Source organism: Strigops habroptila, chromosome Z, assembly GCF_004027225.2.
Source record: "Strigops habroptila isolate Jane chromosome Z, bStrHab1.2.pri, whole genome shotgun sequence".
In the NCBI taxonomy this organism is placed as follows: domain Eukaryota; kingdom Metazoa; phylum Chordata; class Aves; order Psittaciformes; family Psittacidae; genus Strigops; species Strigops habroptila.
In genome coordinates this window covers 69,249,775-69,270,461 of record NC_044302.2, presented here as the reverse complement: position 1 = coordinate 69,270,461, position 20,687 = coordinate 69,249,775, and the positions used below count along the sequence as shown (strand labels likewise).

The 20,687-nt window shown below is 38.6% G+C and overlaps 1 protein-coding gene across 23 annotated transcripts in view; it reads right to left on the bottom strand.

Moving 5' to 3' along the window:
- MPDZ (multiple PDZ domain crumbs cell polarity complex component) overlaps positions 1-20,687 on the bottom strand; it is a 111,570-nt gene that overhangs the window by 18,236 nt on the left and 72,647 nt on the right. For 14 of the 23 annotated variants that reach the window (XM_030512223.1, XM_030512225.1, XM_030512230.1 and 11 more), the window contains 18 exons: positions 18,902-18,993; positions 18,542-18,626; positions 18,116-18,196; positions 17,624-17,716; positions 17,457-17,531; positions 15,836-16,013; positions 13,316-13,461; positions 12,904-12,987; positions 12,605-12,798; positions 12,234-12,381; positions 10,379-10,465; positions 8,908-9,004; positions 8,205-8,248; positions 7,016-7,138; positions 5,969-6,073; positions 5,739-5,851; positions 4,411-4,534; positions 3,109-3,571 (listed from right to left, as the gene is read on the bottom strand). In XM_030512223.1, the coding sequence (XP_030368083.1) occupies positions 3,425-3,571; positions 4,411-4,534; positions 5,739-5,851; positions 5,969-6,073; positions 7,016-7,138; positions 8,205-8,248; positions 8,908-9,004; positions 10,379-10,465; positions 12,234-12,381; positions 12,605-12,798; positions 12,904-12,987; positions 13,316-13,461; positions 15,836-16,013; positions 17,457-17,531; positions 17,624-17,716; positions 18,116-18,196; positions 18,542-18,626; positions 18,902-18,993 (2,016 nt within the window). In that variant the 3' untranslated portion in view covers positions 3,109-3,424. Of the gene's footprint in view, positions 1-1,004; positions 3,572-4,410; positions 4,535-5,738; positions 5,852-5,968; positions 6,074-7,015; positions 7,139-8,204; positions 8,249-8,907; positions 9,005-10,378; positions 10,466-12,233; positions 12,382-12,604; positions 12,799-12,903; positions 12,988-13,315; positions 13,462-15,835; positions 16,014-17,456; positions 17,532-17,623; positions 17,717-18,115; positions 18,197-18,541; positions 18,627-18,901; positions 18,994-20,687 lie in introns of those variants that run through there. The other 9 variants (XR_003995072.1, XM_030512217.1, XM_030512235.1 and 6 more) reach the window with 7 other exon arrangements.

Below are 20,687 nucleotides of genomic sequence, written 5' to 3'. Positions count from 1 at the left end.
GGCTGGATAGAGTGAAGGGGAAGGATCCTCAATGGCTACTAAATTCCACCCACTCTAGCAACTGAGAATTACAATACCACTGCTTCCATAAAGCTAACTCAGATGCAGAATCCAGCAGAGGGTTGAATAGGAAAGCAGCTGAGTCAATGATACCTGCTCACTGCCAAGAAATAAAATATGTGTATACCCGTGAGCCAGCTGTCTTCTGTCCCAACTCATGCTTACAAAGTCCCAACCTCTTTCATCAATACCAGTCTAAGATTACCAGCACTGAACAGCTGAGAGGTAAGCAGAGTTAAAAGAAAGGACTGGGTATCTGAACAGACAATGGCCTGGAATCTTTAAGACACCAGGCCCTTCAGCTCCAACACTGTCAAGTTCCCTAGTTAACACATCACATTAAAAATGTAACCAAAACTAGAAGACCTGGTAGAACTAGGGACATAGTACCTATCGTTTTACAGGACTAACTCCTGTGATATGAAAATTGTGTTGACTACCAAATGATAAAGTAAATCAAACATCCTAAGCCTGCAAAGTTTATTACCCCTCATGGTCCAGTGCATGACAGCCACTAAGCAGTGGTCATGAAATAGCTTTCCTGGCGCGGGGCTTGGGGGAGATCCGGTGCTCTGAAGCAGCAGTGTGGGTCACAGCTAAACGCAAAGTCCCAGGCTCCATGGCTCACTGATTTGACACCTCATGGCAAGTCGATGCCCAGAGGAATGCTTTTTAAACAGACTGATTAACGCCGTCTGTTTCAAAAAGGCAATGCAGCTTCACATTAATTCCTAGATAGCTTTGATATCTGGTCTCATGGATATGCTAAGAGTTTGCAAGCGAATATAAAATCTCAAAATCCAAATAAAGCAATTTTTAGCAGATGCTTTAAGGTTCATATAAAGAATAATGCCTTTTTTTTTAATCGTTCTGAATTAATCTTTCATGACAGAATGAACAATGCAAGCATGCCATTGTAAAGCAACCAGAAACACACCTGCAACTTTATTTTTTCATCATAACAGTTCGCAATTTATTCACTTAAACCTTCCATTTAGACAGAACAGCAGTAACAAAACGTCTGTACACTACTTGTTACAAATATAGATACTATTTAAAGTGACTTTACATACTCTAATGTAGGCATTTCTCACTCTAACCAAGGAATAAGTATAGAAAAACAATTCAGTAACAACAGCATCCAGTAATGGTACCATCTGTTTTCTTCCATCTTAGCCTAGCACAGTGTAACTTCTGGAATAGTTAAAAAGACAAAGAAGGTGGTTTATTTAGTTAATTCACTTAGACATAGCTATCAATCTGTTAATACTATTTCACAGACATTCTTAATACTGTTTTTGTGTCCCACTAAAACAAATGCTAGTCTTTTGTATCTTCCCCTAATAACAGCCTGACCATTCCCTGCAGTTTCAGTTCAGATTTCTCCTAAATGACAACTGACACAGTGGCCTTCTTGCCACAGGTTTTTTTTTTTTTTTTGCTAATTAACACAAAGGTTATTGCTGGTAATTAGCAATCTCCCTCAAAAGACTTAGTAAATTTTTCTGCAGGAAGGTAAATTATAGGCAAAGTGCGCTTTATCTGCTAGATTCCTAGGAGCCAATTTAAAGGAGCAGAGGCAAAGGCAGCTTACAATCAGCTAAGGGTTTGGATAAAGTTTTATTTTGGAAATCTTTGGAAACTTAGGAAACTGAGGATGTTCATAGCTTTATTGACCACACTGATGGTCAAACAACTGCTCCATGGACTAGACACTGTCTTGTATTTGAGCCTTTAAAATTAAATCTGAGGGCCCAAACCAGTATTTGTTGCCCTCAAACCTCCTCTTCTGCTCAATGCTGACACAGAAAGACCTTCACTGCTGTGTTACTACTCACCTCCACTAGGGGGGATTTTCAGCCTTCTACCTACCCTCAACTCCTGGTTTTGGGTTTCCTCAGTCCAAAGAGGACCCAACCTCTGCTGCTACTGACAATGGCCGTAACAACATAACATCAACTTCTTCCACTTCTTCCATCCTGGCCTAACCAACATCCACAAGCTAAGTAAACCTGTCCTCAGAGGTTTGTTTGTGGCTCTGATTCAAGTAGCTTACTTGAAGCGCACTGGAAAAGGACAACTTTCTCTTCTAGAGAAGAGAAGACTGAGAAGGGATCTCATTAATGCATATAAATAGCTCATAGGTGGGTGCCAGGAGGATGATGCCAGACTCTTTTCAGTGGCGCCCAGCAACAGGATGAGGAGCAATGGCCACAAACTAAAACACAAGATATTTCACCTCAACGTGAGGAAGAACTTCTTTACGTTGAGGGTGGCAGAGTCCCGGAACAGACTGCCCAGGGGGGTTGTGGAGTCTCCCTCTCTGGAGACATTTAAAACCCACCTGGACGTGTTCCTGTGTAACCTGCTGTAGGTGGCCCTGCTTTGGCAGGGCGGTTGGACTGGATGATTTCCAGAGGTCCCTTACAACCCTAATGATTCTGTGATTCCCTTACACATGTTTCACATTGGAAAGGTTGCTTTCACATCCATATAGGCTAAAACCACTACTACTATAAAAGAAATCTAGTTGTTCTAATACTGCAGTTGCTAGGCACTCTCATTCGCCAGGAGTAGCTTCCTCTAGCAAATGGCTTTCTCAGCCTTGAGCACAAGTCCTCTCCTTTCAAAACACACATACACTCCTGCCTCAAACAAAAGAAAACCCCAAACAAATAACAAAGCTAAACCCTCAAACCTAAGCCAAACTAAAACACAGTTTTCTTTTTTTTTTTTTTTTGATACACCATGGCTTAGGATATTTAAACGCACAAACAGGCAGAAAAAAACCTCACCCAAGCCACCCACTCAGGTCCTCCTACGTGGGCATTGTGAAATAACACAAATAGCCATCTAAATCCATTAATAATCTGCCTCCAGACTACATACTATTTCTTCTTTTTGTAGAATTTGATATTTTGTTAATTCTTTCTTCAATAACCTTATTTCTGTTTTCTGACTATTGCCACTCATGCCACCTCCTTGTTGACTTTATCATTTTTCCAACATATTTCAAATATCCAAAGCTTCTTAGCAAAACATTCCAGTTTTGTTGTGTGGTTATTAATGCAAATGTTCCTTTTTTTTTTTTTTTCTGGTGACTTAGAAGCATTCTGTGTAACACTCATAGGAAAAATATCCATGTCTTTACATAGCTGACATAACTCCACCCCAGTGGCTTGACGGTAAGAGAAATACTTCTACTGTGTACAAAAATTTGGTTAAATGTTATTATTCTTCAGTGTTGTAACACAGTTCTGTAAAGCTGAAAAAGCAAGAAGGCTATATAAACATTTCCATTCTCTTTGCTATGTGGAGTGTAAATACCATAGTCTTACTGACCCTACCCCTTCAGGCAGCCAGTTCATGACAAAACAGTCAAAGTGACCGTTCCTTTCGTCCTTTTCAGAATAGCAACCGCTTCCTCATGGGTCACCCCTTCTAAACTCTGCCCATTCACAGCAATGATTTGATCCCCTCTCTTCAAGCGTCCATCTTCTGCTGCTGCACCCTGAAATGATACAACATGTAACTGCAGACTCATGCATTTTTTTTTCTCCCTTTGGTCTGAGTAAGATGGGTTCAGTACACAAAATCCCTTAAAACTTTTTTGATTTTCAATGATTCAAATACAGTCAATTGTAGTACAACCTGCTACTGCTGCCGTATGCCCTGCCTTCTCTAAGTTTCACAACATTTAGAAATCAGATGCGCAGGACTTTTTGTTCTCTTATCCCTGTTCGTCCAGTTAGTGTAACAACTGAAGTCTGCTGTCATAGAAGTAAGATTTTCAAGACCTGAAAAAGTTTTCAGCAATTGGTATAAGAAATTTACTAATCAAAACTCAGCTCTGTACTTTGATTTACTATAAAAGATTGAGATTCTTGATTCCAGTTTTCTCCGACTCAAGGCTGCTTCCTAGGACAGTCCAATCTGTCAGTACCTGAACTTTTCCAAAGGTCCAGACTTGAGCTTAATTATTTTAACTTAGTCTATCTTTCAGACTCTGAGTCAAAATAAACAAAAAAGTACCTTCTACTACCTGAAGAAAATACACTCAAAACATAAGGCAAGGCAATTGTGCATAAGCATATGCACAATTCCATTTTGGAGAGTTGAAGAAGACTACCATATGCAGAGTCACATGCATTTGGAAATTCTGAATCTTCCAAAGACTATAGCATTCAAATGCTGCAAGCACATTTTGACCAGCACTTGAACCAAGGAAGAAATGCTGTGAGAAACTGTAACAATCCTCTGGCTTCAAACTCAAGCCATGATTTAAGACAGCAGTTGCTATGAACTAATAAATTGACTGAACAAATTTAAAATTTACCTTTGCAAACTTACCTTTGCAAACACCGTCTTCACATAAATAGGTAAGTCTCCATGGGGGCTGCCATAACCACCCACAATACTAAAGCCTAGGCCATCTGGTCCTCTATCCAGAGTAATGGTCTTGTACTGAGGAGGTCTAAGAAAAGAAAGAAGAGTATTACAATGTTGGCTGAACTTATGGCTTAACCTGTAGAATGTTCAACAACAAAATAAAAAAAAATTCCTTTCAAGTTATGCAATATATTTGCTGGAAGTGTCCAAGGACAGGCTGGACGGGGCTTTAAGCAACCTGGTCTAGTGGAAAGTGTCCCTGCCTGTGGCAGGGGGGTTCAAACTGGATGATCTTTAAGGTCCCTTCCAACCCAAACCATTCTATAATTCTATAACTCTATTCCACTATCACTACAAACGCTTTTATTATAATGAATTGGCTATTTTAGTTCATGTAAAACAGAGTAACTGTCTAACGCCCTCATTATTACTTAAAGGTAGTTATTTCAAACACTGAGCTCAGGGCACAGTTACAACTGTAACGTCCCACTAACAGTGTTTAGTAGTGAAGCAAAGATGCAATACCTGTACCTCAAATCTCCATAACAACTACCTACTTTAAAAATCCTGCAACTCATTACACACCCTAAAAACCATCTAAAATTAGCCCCAATAGTTTATTCTGTAAGGTGTAACTGCTTCTCTCTTCCTTTAATATATGAATACATATTTCTATGTATGTGTTCATAAAGACCATTTATAGGTGTATTTCTCCACATATACTTTACTATAAGAAATTCTGAAGTCCAATCTTTCGAAGTAGATCTGTATGGCTAAAAAAACCCTTTCCCTCTTTCCCTGATCCTAGAAGAAAAATGCCCCAGATTTACAACTGAGTTTGAGTCAAAACTTGTTTTTATAGCTGTACTTTGCAATATACCACAAGCAGTATATCTTGTATACTAGGAAAGTCTGACGCTCCTGATATACCATTGCTAGAAAGCACATTATAGAAACACAGGCAGCACTGTGGAAAGGGCCTTGCTATTTAAGTCTGGGAAAAAAACATTTTGGGTGTATCAATTAGTCCCGGCTACCAAGGCCAAATGAAACAAAGGAGGCTGTATTTATAGAGAAGAAATCAAATCACAAGTCTACGCGGCGGCAAAATAAAGCAGCACAGCAAATCATGTCATGAAGAATGCAGAAGAGGATCTATGGCCTACAGTGTATCAAATGTGTAAGTAATGATTAAGTCATCCATTATTTGCTAGAATTTTTAAGTTTTTCAGGTTAAGTTCCACCTAAAGTAACAGGTTACAGAGGTTGTATATTCTATAGTTACTGACCCCAACTCATCCTGAAAAATGCTGGTTGAAGTTAGTCCCACAAATGAAAGACTGGACGTAGGTGGATCTTGCTGATGACCAGTTATGACACTCACTTCTCCTCCAGCGACAACCTAGGAATAGAGTTTGTAAACGAGTAAAATGAGAATGCTGACACTAAAATAATTCATTGTAGCACCTGGCAAAATAGTATTCAGAAATACTCCAAATGTCACTGAAGATTTTTTTACCTGCAACTCAATAGTGCCTGAAGCATTTTTTAAGAGACTAACAGCTTGGGAGTGAGTCATGCCCTCCGTAGATGTTCCACAGATGCTAACAATCCTGTCCCCAACCTGCAGAAGAAAATGTAGAAAATCTAGCTAACAATAACTTTAATTACATAGATTTATTTGTCAGGTTATTTCAATAATAGCAGATCTGTGTATTTGTATTTAGCCAGATTTTATCAGTGATATACTGCAGGAAGTGTATCACTGATAAACTGATAAACAGTTGCAATTAGCAACTGTTCACAGTACATTTTCTCTTGAGGCAAATCATCTTTGAACTACATAATGACCAATTACAAAAGTAAAAAATTCAACATCACAATTAGCAAATTACACTGTTTTAGTGTATTCAGTGTAAAAAAGTAATGATGCTTTACAGAATTGATGCTAAAACCTAGAAATATGCAGCACGTAAAAAAGACATGCATTTTGCATGTCAACTAACTGAAGTAGTAAATTATCAGAGACTGTATGTTTGAATTCATCATGAAATAACCCTGTCCATTTTCAAAGGAGCATGAGTCAAATTCAACTACCTACAGTACTGACTGAATACAGTAGGCACGTAAGTGCTGTATGAGATGAGACCTCCCACTTTAACTCAGAACCTAAAAAGTACGAAGACAGATAAGCATGGAAAACATGAGAGATAAAACGGACTGCATACACACAGTTGCAGGAATGACCACCGCGTTCATCAGCAGAGCTCACTTACAGAATCCATCACTGAACCACTCTCTCTACTTTTAATTTTCATAAGCTGGCTACCTCTATTATCCAAGATTGCTAGCATGGTAAGAGGTAATAGCTGAAAGGTAACTAACTTGGGGAAGGAAGTCCTAAAGCAGTCCGAGTTCCCGTTTCATCAATCCAAACGGCAAAAATTCTTGTCACAGCCAGAAACACTTATGACTATATCATTAAACTGCTAATTTATTGCCTGCGTAGCGTAATTACTGTGCACTACCCCTGCAATCTTTACAACCTTCTTAACAATTAACTTACTCTGAGTTTCTGAGTCTGAGCTGCAACTCCATTCGGGTGCATCATGGCAATAAATATAGGAACATCTCCAAGAGGACTTCCTACACCTCCAGCAATGCTCACTCCTAGTGAATCTGCAGGGCCCTGTTATCGTGATAAAAAAATATTAGATTTTTCTGGAAAGAAAAACACATACAGAGAATTGTAAGCTTATCTCAAATGATTATGAAAACCCCTGTCTTACGAAAATTACAATTCTAATGTCTCAAACCATTTTTTAAGCTCAACCACTTCACATCATTTTGAGAAAGTGCAGAAAGCGCAATGTTTCTTCCTGTAAGTGTTAGGTGACAATCTGCTGACTTAGTTGTATGTTTTATCTTAACCAAACCTAATAATTACAGGATCCAGTGTCAGACCTTTAATGTCAGCACGGAAAGTCTGAGCAAGGAAAACTGGACAGGTGGAATTGCATGTCCTTAATATTGTCTGTACCAATCGCCTGTTACAAAACTCCCGAAGACTGATCTTTATGCTCCCCCTAGTGTCCTACTGTTGAAGAACAGAACTAGCTGCTCACTACCGTACAACAAACACCCTACCTAACTGCAAAAACTGCTATTGTTCGCCGGTATTTGCAGATTCTACTGTAAAAAGAGAATGGCTAAATATAATACATGTAATCAAGTTAACCAGATGCCAGGTAAAGTCAAATCAATATAAATATTTTGGACATTTAGAAACAGTCTGTGACTGGGATCCCATGCTCCTGTAAATAAGGAAGTTGACTGATTTTCACATTTGAAAACTTGGCAGCTGTCATGTAAGAGCCTACACATTAAAATACGTATGAAGAATACCAAACAATAGGCTTGCAACTTTGGAACAGTTCCCCTGACTTCACTAAAACAGTCTGGATTTAACTTAGTCTCATAACGGTAAAACTAGATCACATTATCCCTTACTAGTCTCCTCCTCTTGCTCTCAGGTCACAGAATGTGATAGCATAGATCACACTGCTTTTACGTAAACATATAGGCAGTGGAGATCACACAGTCTTGACCTGAAAAGATAGCCAAATTAATTAGGCATATCAATTCCTCTCTCAAAATGATTAATGGGGCCAGACTTCTTCCTTTCTGTAAACACACCTATTGACAACATCTGCAAAACCTACTCCTGTTATATACCACTTCATGCTGTAACTTACCTTTTTTATTTCAACTGTTCTTAGTCCCTGTATTTCAGAAGCTGCTGTCAAATGAATTAAAAAAAATAAAAATAAAAAAATTTAAACTAGCATTTTTAGGAAACTTTATCAAAACCACTATGATGATTCTAACTTTCTGCTGGTCTACTGCAGACATATTTTTTAAGCAGAATTTGAAAGTGACTGTCATTAAATTAATAGGATTGAAATGCATCCAGAATGGGTGAAAGAAGTCATTCCATTCTCTCAGTTTAAATACCTTTTGGAATAACACTGCTATGCATGCTAAAATTGAACATAAAAAACTATTATTTGCTAGCAGTACTTTGGTCCGAAGTAACTTTGTTCTAAATTTGAGCATGAGACAGCTATTCCATATCTAGTCTAATTTAACTATACAGTATCTGGATTTCTATGACTGAGACACCGTGACTGAAGACACATGTAGATCAAATAGAAAATTATGGCTCAACTTAGATTCTCAATATCTAAACTGCTGGTATAACAAGCTGACAGTTTATTTTATAAAAAGTTAGTGAAAGATATGTATGACCCACTGTACAATAACCACCCCTGCAGCACTTTAATGACCAAGCAATCACTTTCAGGCCTACAGCACGTAACGATAACATTTTAGGGAAAGTGAAAGATCTCAGCTATCAGTTCACATGCATAAATACTGAAATCACCAAGGAAACCTTACTGGTATTCTTCTTCAGACCACTTTCAGAGACCTCAGGTGCACTGGACCCAGAAACTGGGAAAGTGAAGGATGAGAGACTGCCGCTTCCTTCACTGACCTAAATACAGTGTTACATAGGGATTAGAGAGCAGCTTCAGACACCCAGTTAATAAAACTGTCACCCATGGTATTCAGTGGATTCTGCTGTATTTTACTTTTTCTGTGCCCAGTTAAAGCTGACACAGTGAACTTCCACATATTCCTTGGTCACTCTAGAGGGCTCCTTGTTGGAAACATTAGACCAACAGAGACCGCATGTCTACAATCCCATGAAATGCTCTGAAGCACTGCTTTTGAGGGCCACACTGTGCCCTTATATTTCCACCTTCTACGACCTCACCAAGACCTTCTAGTGGAAAAGTCAGCCACAATTATCAAGGTAGGGACAGAATATAGAAGACAGATCTTTACATATCCTCATGTGTATCTCATGTTCACCCACTGCATCAGCTAAAACTAAGATTAGGCTCTCCACTCAGTTTGAACTGCACAATTCCAGGAAAGATTTTCACTATACCGGCATGGCAATGTTCAACATGGCTCCCAGTGAGACTAGTTCGCTGACTGTTACAGACTCTTCAAAACATTCAACATTGTTAGCTTCTTCTTACTTAACTACTTACAATTACAACCACCCAGAGCCTGCATGTTTTCATCTTGTCTGGCACCACCCATTTTGAAGAGAGCCTAACACTTCAGTCCTATTCAGCCTTAACCTGCTCCCTTGAAACTGTTTAATTATTATTTCTCTTCAAACTATTTATTTTCAGTAACTAATGATCTGCATACCCAGCTTGTAACCAGAGAAATTCCTAAAGTAACTTGTGAGCTCTCAGAAATACAGCAGCTGCTGAGGATAATTACAGTATGAGCTGCTACCACATGAATGATGCACATTCAAATGCAGAAACTGATGCAAGTTGGAAACACTCCACCATTAGACCAATAATAAAATAAATGAACCTGAGAGAAGCCTGGTGGCAAGGGTGCAGGTTTCCTCCTCCTGATTACAAAGTTTATGGTAAGAAGATGCAAAGAGTGAAGAAATTCATTAAATTTACTGAAACAATATCCCACTGCACACCAAGCTTTCCTAAAGCAACAAAGAGGTTGAAAGTTGACTCCCAGTTTCTTGTGGTATCTATTAGAATCAGAGCTCTTTCTGCTTCCCAGACTGGAACCATAAAAATCAGACTAGGCAACACAGCAAAGCCATTTCTGGACTATATTTTTGGCTGGATCATGTCTTTAACAGATACGATATGCTAAAGCGAACATATTAAATGGTTTTCAAAAAGCTGCAAAATAGATAAAACCTACTTTTCTTCATCTTGGATCAGGTAAGTGGAAAATTATTGTCATCATAAACCCAATTCTTTTTATTTGCTTTCATATTTAACCATTATTTTTTCCAAACTGAACAATTACATACCTGGCTGCTCTGGGATGTTCTCCTCTCAGAGTGGAATGGACCAGCTTTTATTCTTCCGACCTCTAGTCTTACCATACCTAGTGAACACTAAAGAACCAGTCACTTATAACACATCTCTCATGTGTACAACATTAAAGAGTATGACAATATTTAACTCACTTATTAGATGGTGGAAGAAGAAAAAAATATGGTCAGAGAGCAAAATAATGGGCTACCAAGCCTGCAGTGAGCTCTGACCAGACAGAGCTCACGGCAGGATCAAGGACACAGAAATGAAGTACAGCATGATATTCAATACTGAGCAGGGTACTTTCTGGATTAACCAGTATTACAATACAGATTAGAAAATTTCACAAGAAGACTAATTCTGTTACCTTCCACTTAACAAGGAGTAGTTTTGGCTTCCTAAGTAGATCTTACTGATCTACTGATGATCTTACTGATTACTGATGAATGAAACAGAAAACCAATACCTGAACTAAAAATGGGAACTGTCTGCATGTGAGTGATTGTGCTTTATTCCATTTATATTCTGAGAATAAACCAGAATCATTAACAATAATATATCTGAGGTGTTTTAAAAGCCTAATTTCTCAGCGCTAGGGCAATTAATTACTAGTAGTACTGAGTGGGATGAAATATTTAATACATGAATATAAGAATGATAATTGGGAACTAAGAATCCTCAATTAGTTCAAAATGCTTGCCAAAATTAGAGAAATTTCCACATACACGTCAAAAAAGGCACTTTAATTTAAAAGAAATGTAAAAGTGAAGCATACGAAGAAGAAACACACTGTCCTCAGATGAAATAAAGTATCAGGTAAGAATGGAAAAGTACCACTACCCCAGAAGACTACATTAACGAGTTCAGTGCCAGAACAGAGACCCAGTTCTGGCATTCTCACTTAGAGGCAAATGCTGAACATACGCAAGAATTGCTCCTAGCTCCCCTTTCTACTCCAAAAAAAAGGTCAAGGAACCATTCAAGATCTAGAAAACTGTACCTTTGAATGCTGAGTGCGAAGAATCATGGCTGTGTGTCCATGTATTCAAGAGTCAGCTATGAGTAGTGGCTGTTAATTTCTTTCTAGTGGAATGGATTTCTATTGGAAAATGCTGACTCAATGCAATCATTACCATGCAACAGGAATGTCTCAAAACGCTGGATGGAAATAGACAACCTGGCTGATCAGCTGGACTTCCTGCCAGGAAATGCTGTGTACCTGACTTCATACTGATTTGTAAATAGGAGGAGGACATCAGAAGCACAAAATTTATTGAGAACAGAAAATTTGGTTCCAAGAGTTGCAGATAGAATTTATTTCAACTATCTTTGTGAGAAAGCAGCTTCTTATACTAGATGCTTTGGTCACTGGAAAATGCATTATACTATTTAATGAATGTAAGGTGACTTCTAGACGTCCATGGAAAAAAAAAAAAAGAAAAAAGATGAACATTGTCAACTACCAAAGTAATCACTTTTTGGCACAGAGACTGTGATGAATTTTTGACCATTTAAAGTCAATTCTGCATATCTTTCTGAAAACGTGACACAGCTCACCAGCTATCAATTTATTGAAAAAAATACAGGTTAGGTTTTAGGTTGTTCTAGGTAGTGGTCTTCTATTGTGCTATAAACGTATGGCATTTTGCACTACCACTACTCCCATTTTCATCAGGCAAAGTATCAAAATCTTAATGCTCTAAACTACAGGAAGTTTAAATTTGAATCCACAGGTGATTCTCATTAGTATCTCAATAACAATCTGAAATCAGTCTGAACAAAACTAAAGCTTTCAAAATATCTGGATGACAATTCTTCACTTTTATTCCCCTTTTCTTTTCCCAATACCTTTAGCAAAGCTGCAACAGCCTCCTGGTTAGCATTTCGAACATCTTCTCCATTCACTGTCAGTATCTGGTCTCCTTGCATCAATCTTCCATCTGTATCTGCTATTCCTCCTTTGACGATGTCTGACACAAACACCCCTGTATCGTTTCTGCAAATACACAAATGGATTTTGCACTACAGCATTGTTTGAGGCCTATTTTTATGTCTCAATTTTCTGTTGGGTAATGTTGGGCTAGTTCCTCTAGAACGGCTAAATAGCTTAAGCACAAAAATTACAGGTATAGCCTTCAAGCCCACAGGATCTAAGCACCAACACAAACATGAGCATACCCAGCAAGTTCCAGATATTGACTCTCTAGGTACATTCATACCTTTTCCCAACAATACTCAGCCCAAGGCCTTTTCCAGGCTTCTTTTGGAGCTCTATATTGAGTACATCATACATGTCTTCCTCCTTGTACTGGGCCTCGTCTCTGTATACAGTCAGACGAACTTTTTGGGGAGTCTGTCGGAGGACATTTATCGCTTCATCATGTGTGGCATTCCTGAGGTCAATCCCGTTCACCTGCAATGAAAACATACAATCATAAAGTGTGCAGGATCTTCTGGCAGACAAATAGAAGATGCCTAGCTAGCAAATGATAATACGTGATCAAAGAAACCATCACACCTCTAGTATCTGGTCGCCAGCCCACAGTCTCCCATCTTTAGATGCTGCTCCTTCTTCATATACTTCATGGATTATAATTGCTCCCTGTAAATGCATAAAACAAAAATAAATTGCCTGTTGAAAAACCATGCCTCTACTTTGAACTAAGAGCAACTGCAAACTCCTACTATAATTCATCAGTGATGAACAAAACAGTCAGATGTATGATGAACAAATTACCAAAATATTTAAGAAGGTCAGTTATTCTTTCAATTTTAGAACTCCTTCCCCTCTCCTCCGCCCCTCAACTGGTATTTTTGGTATCTTTCTATGAATGTTAGAGAAACAGATGAAGAAAAAATCTCTTCTACCAGATATTTTAATTTCATTATTGTTATTTCACTTCAGTGACAAATGTATTTTTACAACCAACCAGCAAAGTGTCTGCTCCTCCAACAATGCTCAGACCAAGACCAGTCCGCCCTTTGGAGATATCGATGGTTGTTTCACATCCAGGAATGATGGGACAAGTAGCTGGGTCAGAGACTAATGTGGCTGGAGTTGAAGATCTGCTTGTGTCTAAAACAATTAAACATCCTGGTTATAGTACGAAGGCTTGGTATTAGAAAAGTGACTTTAAACGAGCATTTTGAAAGCCCACTGACAGCTCTACAGCAAGAGCTGAATAGCTGACCTACAAAGAATGATGGTGACAGCTCTCTGCTCCTCTCAGAGCTGGCACCTGTAGTTTTAATCATAACTGTCTAGTTTTTATACCATCAAGTACCTACATCACAGTCTGGATAGCCAAAGAAGCTATTGTACACAACAGATTCTATTTAGGACACAACTTTAACACCTATACTAGTAACTATGCAATGTAGACCAGAGATAAATGAGGTACATAATACGTATTAAACACATGAACTCAGGGATGTCAGCCTTGCACTTTTGCATTAGGTCAAGTCAAGGTCCATCTAACTAAATATTTCATCTCAGACAATGAGATGAATGAGAAAGATTGTTAAGTATGAACCAAATGTAGTGATATTTCAGAAGTCCAGCAATCCATGGTGAAGTCAAACATTTTATACAATCACTATTTAGTCGCGTTCAAAAAGAACTTTTAACTGGACACTGACACATCTTTTGGAAGCAGTAAGTTATGTGGTGTAAATATTTATTCTCATAGTGCAAGTATCTATGGCATCCTTATGTAGCAATTTATCTGTAAATTCAGTATCTCTGGTCTGTCACAAATGGATCTATGCTTCAGCATTTTAGTCAGCCCTGTATCCTTCACACACACACAAAAAAAAGGTAAAAATAATAGGAGGGGATATTGTGTTGAAACTAAAGGAAAGAATCAACAATCAAAATGTCTGGATATTCAGATTATCTCTGTTACTAATGTCCCTTGTGCTTGAAAGAAACACCAAAATTACTTTTTTCCAAAAGGTAGAAACAGGTATCTAAATCCTTTTGAGGCACTTTAAAAGGGCACTAATCAAAAGAAGTTCCACTGAAACTAAGAAAGGACTTGACCATTCAGGAATATGGCTTTATGGTAGACAAATACTTGGGTATCAGGTGAGCAATGGGTCCTGCAGGAAAAGTAAGCCTCGAAACTAAGAGTCTTGGCCTCTGCAGGGGACCAGAAGACCAGTTAAGACTTTTTAAGGGTAAAGCTTCTGTGCAAGTATAGAACAGGTTATTCTACTGCTCTGTTACGCAAGTTCTTTGTGTGTATGATGAGGAATTGTTCATGCTTAGTTTGAGCTAAGTAGGGGAGTCAAGGCTTAAGTATAGTAATTCTGACCAGAAGGCATAAAATGCATATGAAATACATGAACTGAAGAATTGGACTGGAGTCTTGGTATGCAAGATACACCTCATCTAGACAGTTGCATTGGTACCAGGCCAAAAATTACCTACATAGCACTACTGGAAACACCAAAGTGGGGTAGTACAAATCAGACCAACAGGGAAAAATTCACTAGAGACAAGTTGCTTATTTGGATGGAGTCTGTTCAGAGAAAACAAGGTGCAGAGGGAGCAAAAAGGTGGGCTTGGTAAAAGAAAGCAGGAGAATTAAATCACAAAATCAGGTGGAGAACAACGAGGAGGGAGATCTTCCAACAGTTGGGTTGTGGATGCCTGTAAATGGTAGTGAAGCCAAACTACAATCACAAATCCCCAGGATGCTGGAGGGAGCACTGCCAAAATCTCCATCAGGTCTTTATCCCTAAGACTTGCTGTGGTGGGCTAGAGATGGAAGGGATAGACTTGGACAACTTTATCCCAAAACTAAACGCAGAAGGGAAGACAACAGAATTATTACTTAGTAGGTCTCCCATGGGATTCTTTATAGTAGTATAACTGCATATCAATCTACTGCTTGTAATAAGCAATAGAAACATGACTTAGTAATACTTGCAGTGACGTACATATAAACTAACTGTGATGTGTGCATTACTCAATTAAGTTATTATTAGCTTCTTAGTAATGTGGTGCTTAACCAATAGCTATCATCAATCAGTCACATCTCAACTCTCCATTTTAAAGGGGGAGAGTCAAATGTGGATAGTTATAACTGGCAAGATGGTCTCAATAATTCCCCTGCTCTGGGAAAGATGAAATGACTTTTCTCCCTCAGTAAAAGGAATGCCTCCCACTTAGTTTAAGACAACCATGACAGAGGCACCTGCTGCGCAGCTTTTGTGAGGGAGGAGGAAATCCCTGTATCTTCCTGCCTCTGCAACAAGCCACTGAGAAAATGAGAGGCAGGTCTTTGGTGTGGAGCCTCACTGCTTTATTTAGATGGATCTGTAATTCAAAAGTACTAGGAAATGCAACTCAGAACACAGCTGAGTACATACAAAAAAAGAAAACTTGTTTACAAGCTGTGCCTTTATTTTTACGTCACAAGACAAACACGGAAGAAGAACCTTACTTTTCATGGCTTCTGGTTCTGGTGAGCTGGAAGAGGGAAGACTTGCTGGTGGCTGCATACTCCTCCTCTCTGCTGGGGCAGTACTGGGAGGAACTGGTGCTGCAGTCAGGCTATCTGTCTCCACTGAGTTGATTGTAAGTTTCACCATAGTTTTGGATGTCTTCAGCAGATTAATAAACTGAATGACAAAGAGAAAAGCTGGTGAACAGTGTAACTCTGCACTGTTCAGTTATAAAATAAAACACAGCAGAAGGATTATTATGCAGACTGGAGCTACAAGTCACAATCATGCAGGTTTGCTTGCTAATGATCAAGGAAAATATTGACGTTTTCTATAAGAAACAGCAATAGCGATAACTATGGGCCAGTTAGCTGACATCAATCAACTAGCTTTCATGAAACTTCACCTAACTACCCCAGATGACAATGAGTCAGTCTTCAGATGGCTTCTTTGGACAAAACACTATGTTTATAGCAATTATTAGAAAAATCATGAAACTTGTCTTTTATTGCTTGGGTGAAGCCCAATTCTGATCCCACAGAATTCCATGCCAAAACATCTACTGATTTAAATAAATGTACTACTGCCATCCTAGCTCCTTAATCGGATGCACAGCTGGAAGAAAAATCTGAGAATATTACCTGAACTATGGGAGGGAGAGAAGGAACTAGGGTATAATACAAAATCTAGTTTAAAGGGATACTGAAAAAACTTCAAAATTAATTGCCATCTCACAGAAAAGCACCAAATCCGCCTGAGATTTTACATTTCAGTAGAAGTATTTTCAGAAATTACCTACCCAGTCTTTCTGTCTCATCTCTTAAAGCCTACCTACTTCCCTGCAGACAACTTCACCATCTCTTACTCACTCACTCCTTCAGAGATAGCAGTGCATTCAAGAGTAAGATGGATGCTCTCCTAATTCCCCTTTTAACAAAAAAAAGTAATCTCCTCATGCCTAAAGAATCACCTTTCTTTGTAGCAAGTCAGATGCTAGCAAAATGCTCTCCTTGATTCATAGAGAACCCAAACTGAGTTTGTAGAGATAGAAGTTAGAAATAATCTTGTTATTTAGGAATGGAGACTGTTTTCTCCAAAGGGCTGGAATATCAGGCCTGGAATACGAGGCCATTATTACAGACACTCCCCACGTATAAGCACAGTTCATGACCTGTTTACCACTGATGCAACTCACCCATGTAAATTTACAGGTATTAATTTTTGCTTGTTCTAATACTTTCAAAGTGGCATAGCTATGAAAAATCATTACTGAGCAACAGTTCATGGCCTTTCTCCCACAACTAAGTGCCTCTCAGTCACCAGACATGAACCACAGGGAAAACAAGAATCACAACTGTAGTACAGAGACAGACGATTCAAGTAGAGCATTAATGTAAAATTAATGTAAAATTAAAGCTGAGCTTTAAATTCAGGTTTTAGCTTATTCTGCAGTAGTTTAGTAGTTTCCTTATCCAGATAATGCCTGCAGATCTTTGTTTTTTTAGCCAGCTTTGAAAATGAAGAGAGTATAGTCACGAAAACCTCACTCTGTTTTAGACACAGTCACCTCCTACATTAAGGAGTGTGATTTCTGCAACATTCCTGACAGTTCAGAAGCACCTTTTCTACTGGATATCCCACAACAATTTCATCATCCACTGCCAGGATCCGATCTCCAACTTTGATTCGTCCATCCTGGAAAAAACATAGAATGAAGACTTCGAGCTCTGGATGCTACTTCAAAAAACATTTTTCATTCCTTATTTGGATTTTAAATGTTCTCACACCTTTGCTGCTGCACCATGATCTGTTAAACTCTTAATAACTACTCCATGAATTGTGTCTTCCTCACTAATGGCAATTCCAAAGCCTCCTTGATCCTGAGGCAAACAGAAAAAAGCAAATGGTTAGGTACTGCATTTATCAAAACGTTAGAATACATTCACTAAATAATCTGCTAATTCATTTACTTTGAACAACTAAAGCAATAATTTTACCTGAGGCACCACCACCAGCTGGTTACCAAAAGCTTTGTGAATAGGACAAATGGTGACTTCTTCAGAGACACAGGGCAACTCGCAAATTTATGTGAAGTTAAAGAGACTCATGAGGTTCCAAAGTCATTACATCAGGAAAACCTTGGGGTCCTTTCACAAAAGACCTCTAGAAATCTCTTCTGACTTCCAGTAAGTTTGTTTGCCATAAGAGGGACTCCATTACAAAAAAGGAAGCTAGTGCATAGAAATGTGGCTGATGTAAATTTAATTTTCAGCACATACCTTAGGGAGTTCCACATACTGAATGTTTTTACAGGAACTGAAGTCAGAACAAGCACTGGAGTTTGCAGCAGTGATATCAATCTAATAGAAAATGAAAACGTAACTGTGAGCAACGATATTCAATATTTTCCGTAAAAATAAAGTAGCACACAAACACTTAAAGTGGGTCTGGTTATTTTCTGTATTCATTTAAACTGCTATAACTGAATTCATGGAAACACTAGATTCACTTCATAGTTTAGACGATTATAAAATAGAGCAGAATTGAGCACAGCTGTACTAAATTTAGCAGGTTTACTAAAATCTCATCCATTTTTCCCTTGGATTTCTTTTTATTTTGTAGTATTTGCCAAGAAAACAGGGCACTCCTCTATTCAGAACAGTGTTGGTATCTTAGTCAATGAGAAAAACAAAAATTTACTCTACCTCTGGAAGAGTCCCTGAGGTACACTGTGAAGCCTCTACCGACTTTGCAGGGCAAACAGCCATGTGATGTACTGCATCTTTATTTCTACAATAGATTCAGTTAAGAAATGTAGTGAGAATGTAGTAATACGGCACCGTATTTCTTAGAATAAGTTTAAGTCTAGCGCTTTCCTTTATTTCTGGCTCTCACATTGCAAATACCAAAACAGAAAACACAAGACACATTTAACAGCTACCAAGAACTGGGTTCAAAAGCATATCTACCTTAACCGAAATTAAAACTAAACCAGAAACACTCTGTGCAAAATTTGATCATATTAAAAATAAACCTTTTTAGCCAAATCTTTAACCAGAACTTACCTGATAAAGATTATTTTTACTTTAGATGGTGCACATTTGATTATTGAGGAAGCATTCTGATGAGTCCTTCCATAGAGTATTTGCCCATTTATCTACAAAAAGAAAGGTAGCAATTGTTTCCCCTAATATTTTAATTCCCTTAAACTACTTAAGCTTTAAAAAAATCCATTATCCCACATCACTGACTAAAGAAGCAATTATACTGAAATAGCAGAGTATATTGTCCTGTTTTCACTCCCTTCTTCTAGTATTAAATTCCTTACGGTTTGATTTCAGACTAACACTGTCACTGTGTTAAAAATGCCATTCCCCGAGTTATACTGGTTTGACTTGGCACATCATCTATTTCCACTTGCCATTGATCACCTCATGACTGATGTGGTGGTAAAGCAGGGCCATGGGAAATTCTAACTGTAACAAATAAATGGATTGCTTATATCCAGCAATGAGATATTATTTACCAAATCTCAGCCCTGAGCCAGGCACTTTATACAGAGGAGTCTGAACACTCGTGCATTTACAATATGAAGGTCTGATGTGACAATCATTGTCTTCATTTGACAGAGTAGACTCACTGAAACTCCTTGAAGCTCAGAGGGGCTTCAAGTGAATTTGCAGACTAAGACCATTATTCACTCACACTTTTTTAGTTGCATTTCTTAGAAATGGAAAACTACAGTGCAGAATTCCACTCTAGGAAAGGCGAAATGATTTGAAAAGGACAGTCTGGATCTACACAAGGGGAAAATAATGCAATACATACTGAGTTAGTACTAACAGAAGCAAAGTAGTGGCAAACAGTGAGCAACAGGTGCAAGACACTGAACTGAGGGTTGAAGCTGTGTCCACCAGCAACAGTGACAGGGATTTTGAGCCTTATCATCTACACTGGAGGTCTCAATCCAGTGTTTGACATGGGCTTGTGAAGAACCAGGTAAGGCTGTCAGCTGGGGGATGGAGCATGGCCTGCCACAGCTGAGGGACAGCTACCTGGGAACAAAAGGAGCAAGCTCAGATGTCTCCTCTCAGAAGAGGCTGAGACAATCTCTTGGCATCAGGTTTACAGCGTGGACAGTAAGCAAGAAATCACAGGAGAACAGACTCAGACACACATGTTTCAATGTGTCCTGAGGATACTCAGTATCTGCAACATCAAGGTTTAAACAAAAACAAATCCATTTAACTGATTCAAGAGAACCATCTAGCAGGTACCACTGGACCCTGCAACTAATAGGTCCCTCCATGAGACTGGGTCCACAGTGCCACAAATCCCTTATTTTCCCTCCTAAGTCTGCAACTGCCATCTTACAATGTTTACACTCTCCGTGTCTCCCTCAAGCTTTGCTCAGTTTCACTACTGCCTCCCTGTACCATCTTCCCAGTGCATCCTCAAACACCTCTGCACACAGTTCTGAAGTTACACAATGCACTTCTGTGAGGATAATGTTATCTACCGCTACCAAAAAGAATGGAAAAAGCTATAGCAGAGAACACATCTGCAACTATAATCAACTGAACTGTGGTAATATAAAAATGTACCTTATGATCATATACATATTGGGAATGCATTTTCAGTGGTTAGGTCCCTTCATAAAGCTACTAGTAAACAGCTCCAAAGTGTCGTGAGATAAAAGTCTATAATACAGATGGATCTGTTCCTGTTTCCACAATTTAAATTCCACTGTATATGTTACACAATATAAAAATATTCTGACATCATCATACTTCCAGTAGACAGAGAAGTAATTAGAAAGTCTGGAACACTCCACAGATGGATGGACTAATG